Raw genomic sequence first — 8629 nt, forward strand, 5'->3', positions numbered from 1 at the left:
GGCCCGATGCCTGGCAGAGTGAATTCAGAGCCGGAAGACGCCGCGGGGAAGCTGCACCGAGAAGACTTCTAAAGGTAGGAGAAGAACCAGCGTTGATTGGCCGACTGTATAGCATTCGGCCAACCAATGCTGGTTCTGCATCAAACTTTTCCATTCGAATAGCGAGTGGTACTCGATCGAATACTACTCGCTCATCTCTAATAATAACCAAGTTCTATACAGATATTGAATCAACAAGGCATGCTGGGAAATTTCAGCTCTGAATTCTTTAGAAATTAAAGGGTAACTAAACCTGCAAACTATGTTTGATTTTTGGGTAGCATTTGTTCTATGAATAGATGTGCAATTCTGCATTTCTTCATTCTTTCACTGTGTACACTGTACGGCCTTGTATGTGTAGTGAGGAGAAGGCGGGATGTGACTGCAAACCGTTATATCTTGGGCTTTATAACGCTTAAAGACTAGTTTCTGGTGTTGCATGAAAGAGAATATTCTATCTTTCATATGACACTAAAGTTGCAATCCCCCTGTATCATTTCTAGAAATATTATTGTTGGAGAACTTTGATTGACATATTGACATATGGTCCTTGTCTCTCTCTCTGTGGAGGAGGATGTATGTCCCCCACCAACATAGTATGTAGTGTTCTAGTGCGTGTCTGTTTTCGTATTATATTGTTAAAAACTGCATTGAAAAATTGATAGCTAAATACATTGCTGGGTTACACTACAGACTAATAATCCATATGGAATGAGATGCAGTGAATTTGCAAGAATAATTCTCTATGTATACTATAAAATGCTAATATTAATGTTGTGAAATTTACAATTTTAACACATGATTTTTATTATTTATATATTTTACAATATGCGTATAAAGCAGCAAGAAGCAGAGTCACGCATGTGGTCCTATGTTTATCCGAAGTACACTGATACACTAAAAGCTGATGATGAAAGGTGGAAAGAAGAAAGAGATCGAAAAGTCAAAGAGGAGCGAAGCCGGAACAAAGAAGCCTCTGCTAAAGAAGACAGCAAGGAAGCAATTAACGTAGAAGTTAAGGGACCCCAACAAACCGAAGATCCTCGTGTACTGACTAAGGACCCTCGCACGAGCACTCATGTGCCAGTTTCATCACCACTTACACAGCATCAGTCATATATCCCATATATGCATGGTTATACGTACAGCCAAGCATATGACCCTAGCCATCCAAGCTACCGTGGGATGCCAGCAGTCATGATGCAGAATTACCCAGGTATTTTCAGAAGTTAGTTATAAATAACTAGTAAAGAAAACACAGATTTTTAATAGTTCTATGTAATAGTTGTAGTGTAAATGTGATATATTTTTTAATCTTAATGATAGTTACAGGATGTTGTGGAAGTTACATTATAAAACCTACATTTTTTGGGTTGTAGGGTTCTTGCAGCAGTGTAGGTGATGGGATGTTTGTGTTAAACAGATCTCCTACTCTTATGATAATACATAACGTCTGGAATAGATTGAAACAGGTTAGAGAAGTTACAGAATAAATGCAAAAAGCTGTTCGGCACCAACTACTTCGCTCCTTGGGTGCAACTGGCATGGTCACCAGACTATATCGATTTTTTGCTAATCGAGTAACTGCTAAATGCCCTATTTCTGAAATGAGGGTATGGGATAGGGATATAGCAGTCATCCCAGCGGATCAATAGTTGGAGGCAGCCTGTAGCGCAGGGGTAGGGAACCTTCGGCTCTCCAGCTGCTGTGAAACTACAACTCCCAGCATGCTCCATTCACTTCCATGGGAGTTCCAAGAACAGCAGAGTAAGTATGCATGCTGAGAGTTGTAGTTTTGCAACAGCTGGAGAGCCGTACGTTCCCTAGCCTTGCTGTAGCCCATAAGTTGTGTTAATATGTGTGTAAACCAGAAGGTGGGAATAAGGTTGGGTAGGAGGTTTGTATAGTTTCCTTAAAGGGGCTGTATCACTGGGAAAAGTCATTTTTATCTAAACACATGCTTGCATAGGCTTTAGAAAGTCTATTCCACACTTACCTTTTGTATGTAGATTGCCTCAGTGGTGTCTGAATAAGTCCGTTTTTATTCATATGCTAATGAGCCTCCAGCCAGTACAGGAAGTTGCCAGCAGCCTCCTCTCTCCCATTATCTTCTATGTGTGTGAAGCAAACAGGGAGCGAGTCTTCAGCAGCAGCAGTCTCCCATAGAAAACAATAGGAGAGGTGTGCACCATCTATCGTGCACTAGTCTAATTAGCATATGAATATAAACAGACTTATTCAGAAACCACTGAGGCAATCTACATACAAAAGGTAGGTGTGAAATAGACTTTCTAGGGGCTATGCAAAGGTGTGATTAGTTAAAAATGACTTTTCCTAGTGATAGAGCCCCTTTAAGGTGTATAGTTTAGTAATATAAGAACTGAAATTGTAATTTATTTATTTATTTTTAAAAACTATGTGATTTAAAAATGGTAGTTATAGTAGATACAAACAATTATAACCTGTAGATGATAACCCAGTTCTGTGGGTGAGGATAACAGATGTGTACATTTGAATAATAAAAGTAACCATTTAAAAAAAACGACGTGGGTGGTAGTGTAGTGCTGAACTGCAAATATAGGGAAAGTACATGTAGGCATTATACAGCTAAAAAGATTCAGCACAGGAAAAGAAAAATCTACGAGCAGTGTCAGGAAAGCTGCTTACTCTCAGTGACTAACATCACATTAGCAATACACAAGAAACTAGAAGTAGATCCAGGTTTTTAAGTTGACTTCTCTTGCATTGTAAGCTATGAGATCTTGCAGAATGTTCAGTCTAGTGCACAGAGAAAGCTGTTTGCAGAGGTTGTGAGGAAAATCAGCCCTTCTCCATTCACTGTCTGAAGACAGAGCAGACCACACCCTCCACGTTGAAGCAGTCTTGCGTTTCTAACTATATTTGGCCAGAACTGCCCTTGTAACAGGGAGTGAACAGGAAATGAGAGTAGAGACGCCTTGGAGCAGCAACTTTTATTTTATTTTATTTTTCAGACAGAAAGCAACATCATATTTAAATGAAATGCATTAAATTTTGGTCCAGAATCACAAGCTCTAATAAATAATAATAATAATAATTTTTTATTTATATAGCGCCAACATATTCCGCAGCGCTGTACAATTTGTAGGGTTCAAATACAGACAGAAAGATACATAACAAAGAAAGTCATTTCACACAATGGGACTGAGGGCCCTGCTCGCAAGAGCTTACAATCTATGAATGAGACTAAATTGTCTGAAAAGGTAGTGATCATTTCAATATTGTTGATGCATTACTGTTTTCTATCGTTTCTTGGTCTAGGTTCCTATCTACCCTCCAGTTACTCATTCTCTCCGTATGGCAACAAGGTTGCTGGCAGTGATGAGTCTGAGAAGTCACGAGCCAGTCCAAGTGTCAGTTGCAAGCCTACCACAGAGTCTAAAGCCCTTGATATATTACAGCAGCATGCAAGCCATTACAAGAGCAAGTCTCCTACAGTGAGTACATTTTGACGAAACATAGTCCATCCGCTAAATTCTGGTGAAAGAACTGAACTAAATATGTAAAAATCTATTTGAAATGTGTGAGTTTGCTTTGTATTAATATTTGTATGCGATGTCTAAAGTAAACCTCACCGCATTAATACAGGATATGGATGTTGTAGAAGATCTGTGGCCGTGTTGTACTTTCATAGTGTCTTAAAAATATCTGCCATCTTCTCAGTATATCTAAGGTATAGAGAAAAATGGTTACAGGCTCAGAAAGTAAAAAAAACAACAACACGTATTATATGGCAAAACATGCATTTGTCTAGTTAGGATACAATAAATAACCACGATTAGATTAAGCCTATAGATCAAAAAAACCTTTCCATATAGTAAATACAGGCGCCAGTTTTTATCTGTTGCTGTGAAAAATTAATTTGGAGCTCGGTACACATTGTTCCAGAATGGGCAGAGTGACCCTTAGACCACATAAATTTCTGTAGGAGGTCCACCGCTGCCTTCATCTACAATTTATCTGATGCTTACTGTGTTTAGGGTGAGATTACTGCAATTGAAAACGATAATCATTGTGAAATTACTTTGTTGCACAGATCACAGACAAATCTCCACAGGAACGAGACCGAGGTGGTTGCAGTGTCCCTGGAAGCTCTGCAGGAGGAGCTGGTGGTTGCAGTAGTATGGGAGCCCCAGACCGAGGAGTGGGTGACAGAAATTCTGAAAGACCACGCACTTCCCCTTCACAGCGTTTAATGTCCACACATCATCATCACCACCATCTTGGTTACTCTTTGCTGCCTGGCCAGTATCAGTTGCCCTACACCACAGGTATGTTGTCTGCACTTTTAGGACAATGTTTTCAATACAAGTAACTTTTTTATGACTGGAGAGCTCAATGTACCTTATGTGCAGATCTTTTACTTACTATGATTACACTGAAATTGACTTATTTGGTTTTAGACACATAGATATTCTAGCTGAAAGTTAAAGTACCTTGGAGGGGATTCTTAGTAACGTTAATGGTTATATTTATGTCAAATATCCATATAGAATATCCAAATATCCAGTTCTCAATATTTCAAAATGGAACGTTTGTAAATTTTTCTTTATCCTGTTAGAACATTTACCTGGCAAGAAAATGTACTTAAATACAGCCTTATATTTATAGGTCTGTCTTCTACAGCCATTGTAGCAAGTCAGCAGGGCTCAGCCCCATCTCTGTACCCACCCCCGAGGAGGTGAAACAGGTAAGTTTACATTCAATTCTGCATTTTGATAGTTTCATAATTTTCTAAGTTTGCTTGTTGCAAGAGCCACATCTCACAGATATGACAAATCACACTAGCTGCAAAGGTGAATTTAGGGGTAGCCGTGTCTATGAATACTGCCTTACAGCCTCTTTCACATAGCAATATTTTGGTCAGTAGTAGAGACAACATTTTTGCCTTCGTCAGTTGCTAGTGGATATGACTGAACTCAGGAACTTTCTGTGGTCTGGTCAGAAACTCAGCACAGGGTAATGTTTAGGCTATATGTTATTACTATTTTATATATCCTCTTACCAAATGCCCCACAATGATAAGAAGGCCCAGGGAGAGGAATGGGATGAGAAACATTCATTTGGTTTGTAGTCATGAACTTTGGAGCATATTAAGTTTTTGGTTTTCACTTTCTGACTTAAATTTTTTTTCTTGGTAGGAAAATTCATCAACCATGCACCCTGTCTACACAAAGTCATGTGACTGGATCACAGGACATATCTGGAGTGAGTCAATGCATCAGTTGAATGGTGTTTCTTCAGCCAGAGTTTTCCGTAAAGGGCTTCTGAGGTATCATTTTGATCCAGGACACACAGGCCCAGTTATTTTGCCCTTCCACAAGTTTGGTTCTCTCCTTCCTATCTTTGGGAGATCTGGTTTTGCAGAACGGGACTCTATTTATTCAGATCACCCTCCAATGGACATGGCCATGAGAAAACATGGGATTTCATTTCACGGGAAACACCGTGCTCAACATTGAACACCTCATTAATATAATAACATTCTGGGTCAGGATCTTGCATCCTCTGCTTACAGACTTCTGGTTAAATGTTATTTTGACGTTAAAAGATGAATATGTTTTTGTCCTTTGTTGATACACTCCATCAGTTATGACTATTCAGTTTATGGATTTTATCGACCACACATGCTCAGGCGTCTCAGTTTCATGTGTTCCAGGAGCCAAGGGATGGACGGCATTGCGTCTGAAATGTCCACAAAAGTTTTTGTACAAGAAGTACAGCTTTGTGTGTTGTCGCAGTACTTGGAAGTGACTGTTGGCACAGAGTTTTCAGTCCTAATATTTCCTAAAGTCTCTTCTGATAAAATGCCTGTACTTTGTTTTCCTCATGGTGACTGACAGACCAAGATTTATCCTTTTCTGTCTGAGCAGAACAAGTGGCAAAAAGGTCCTAGTGACGACCTGTTGTAACTGTGGCTTGTCAGATCATCTACAGGGTACAGTTTGATACAGTGCCACCTTGTCTCCATGTCTTTCTGGTTAGTCAAGTAATGCCCCTTTTCCCTCTTACTACAGATGTCATAAAACTTTTAGATAATCCACAAAGAAAAATGTAAAAATATTGGTCTTGGTTATATATGAGTGGTGTGACGACAGTAATGCTGGACTCCCACGGACACAACCTGACTGTGTATAATGTATATAGACCTGGAAAAGGTTCTTTTATAAGACACTAATCTTAAATTGGGGAAAAATTTCACATGTGCATTTTAAATCTGTTTAACCACTAAATGTTTAGTGCCCTCATGGCAGGATGCCATGGGATTAGCATTACAAGTTCAACTCCATTGCCGTTTTTTTTCCCTTTTTAGTACCCAGTTTTTCAAATTGTTTTTATGTTAAAGCATGCAAAGTACATTATGGACAACTGTGACTGCAGGAATGTAGTGTTCTCTTATGAGAGAATGAAAAAACCTGTAAGGGTTGTGTCCCTCTTTACAAAGCTGCACTTTGTATAATAGTGGACTTGATATATGCAGGTACATGATGTAGATATCCCACAGTAACATACTGCTATTCACTTTAAGAAACCTGGTTCAACAAACGGCCCTCTGGATGTGGAAAAAATGTTGTCCTATACACTTCATTACTGAGCATGTCACTTAAGTCTTTTACAATCTTTTTATTGTATTTAACCCCCATCCACATTGTATTTGGAGAAGAAAGTAGGTTTATACTGGTTCACAATAATCTTTGAAGAAGAGTGCTATTTTTGCAGTGCCAGATGTCACAGTCATTATGGAATCTTTAAAGTGGATGTGTCTGCTTAATATCCTACTCAATGTAAGGTAGCTTATTCTAGCGACAGGTTTATAAAACTAGTAGCCAAAACGGAAAGAAAAGTGTGTGCCATTTGGCTGTTAGTTGTGCTCACAGAATACACCACTCCCATAGCTTGAGTCTAGCTGTGTAAGGCTGCGTTCACAATGAGTTTTTTTGGTCAGGAAACTGACTCAAATTCCTTCTCCAAAAAACGCCTCACCATACAGAACTATGGTGAGGCGTTTTTAGGAAGAGGAATTTGAGAGTTTCCTGACCAAAAAACTCTGTATGAACGCAGCCTTAGGGCTAGTTCACACTCAATTGCGTGTGTACATATTCAGTCGCGGCTGCCGCGACGGGATGCTGGTGTAGTGCACGGCATCCCGTCGCGCCTTTCCGCTCCGGATTAGGCCCAAATGAATGGGCCTAGTCCTGAGCGTGCTGCCATGAGGCGGACACCTTGGTTGATCGAGCTGCGGATTCCGCCTGAAGAAAGGGCAACTCGTTTTGTTTTTTTTTCGCTAGCGGTAACATGCCGCTAGCGGAAAAAAGAACGCTAACGGTCTACATAGACCACCATTGTGAGGGGGCAGATTATGATGTGAATACAGCGCCAACATCCACCCCCTCTTGCCCCGTGTAAATGGGGCCTTTAGCGACCAAAATACTAATCCTATCTTCCCTTTGAGATGTGACTGGCAGACTGTTCTGCAGAAACTTTCACACATAATGGCTTTTAGTCCTTATTCGAAAGGAGGGAGGGGTGAAGCACATTTGGGGCTCTGATCATAATCAAAGCCAGACTCGAACTATGAGAGCAATGTTATCTTTGCGCTGGCACAACATGTTTATTTTGTGCTGATTTGTCAGTCAGGACAGGTAGCTATAAGAAGCTGTCTTATATGCCGCATATTAAGTTGACAAATCTGCTTTAAGACTGCTGCTAACTTCCAACAGATTGCTGGTACTGCAACCATCGTGGTCTCAAATACTTTGCCAACAAATGTGTCTCACAGATGCTTGCGTCTTTGGTTTAGTTTTCTCTCACTGTTTCTCCTCTTCTACAGATACTGTACAACTTTAACATGTTCTGGCCATATATTATTTTTTTTATTTGCATTTTCTGTTCTGGGTTCTTCAACCAGAATTACAGTTCAAATTTACAATACCCTATAAAGATGCACAATATGCTGATGTTAAAAGGTTGTTTTTTTTTTCCAGAGACATTCACTCTGCTAGTTGCACCTCTTCAGCCATAAGAGGTGACCTGAAGGAATTTCGTTAAAAATAATAAACAAAAAAAATATGTATTTAACCCTTTCTGGAAGTTTTCCAATAAAGTTCTTTTGTATTGCTTGGTTGTAAACAGACGTTATTGTATATGGAATAAACATTATCCCATCTTCATTTATACTGGGGTGAATGGAGAGCTCCTGCTCTCCTTTGCAACCCTCACGTATCTGTATAAAGATGTAAAATTATTTTTCTGTTCTGTAGCTTTTTTAATCTGATTTAAAGTCTTTTTGTGGTAAAGTTGAATTTTTTTCCTGCAGTTTAAAAAAAAAAATACACAAGTTTTGTTTTATCGGATATGTGTTGGTTTTCTGAATGTTTTCAGCACATGAAAATGTCTTTTGTTTTTCTTTTTCACTATTCCAGTTGATAGGCGATAATGATAATGTACAAGCACCAGCCACCTTAAAATGGATCTCCACCTTTACTGTTGGTTAAAGCGTTCGGCACATGGGCAAGAATATAAATCATAAAAATTGCTTGTTAGGCCGGAG

General features: G+C 39.4%; 1 protein-coding gene across 4 annotated transcripts in view; it reads left to right on the plus strand.

Moving 5' to 3' along the window:
- ZNF609 (zinc finger protein 609) overlaps positions 1–8196 on the plus strand; it is a 58793-nt gene extending 50597 nt beyond the window's left edge. For 3 of the 4 annotated variants that reach the window (XM_075273614.1, XM_075273617.1, XM_075273615.1), the window contains 5 exons: positions 880–1255; positions 3340–3515; positions 4115–4349; positions 4690–4768; positions 5220–8196. In XM_075273614.1, the coding sequence (XP_075129715.1) occupies positions 880–1255; positions 3340–3515; positions 4115–4349; positions 4690–4763 (861 nt within the window). In that variant the 3' untranslated portion in view covers positions 4764–4768; positions 5220–8196. The remainder of the gene's footprint in view (positions 1–879; positions 1256–3339; positions 3516–4114; positions 4350–4689; positions 4769–5219) is intronic. The other variant, XM_075273616.1, reaches the window with a different exon arrangement.
- The last annotated feature ends 433 nt before the right edge of the window (positions 8197–8629 follow it).

The sequence above is a fragment of the Leptodactylus fuscus genome, chromosome 5, assembly GCF_031893055.1.
Source record: "Leptodactylus fuscus isolate aLepFus1 chromosome 5, aLepFus1.hap2, whole genome shotgun sequence".
NCBI lineage: Eukaryota > Metazoa > Chordata > Amphibia > Anura > Leptodactylidae > Leptodactylus > Leptodactylus fuscus.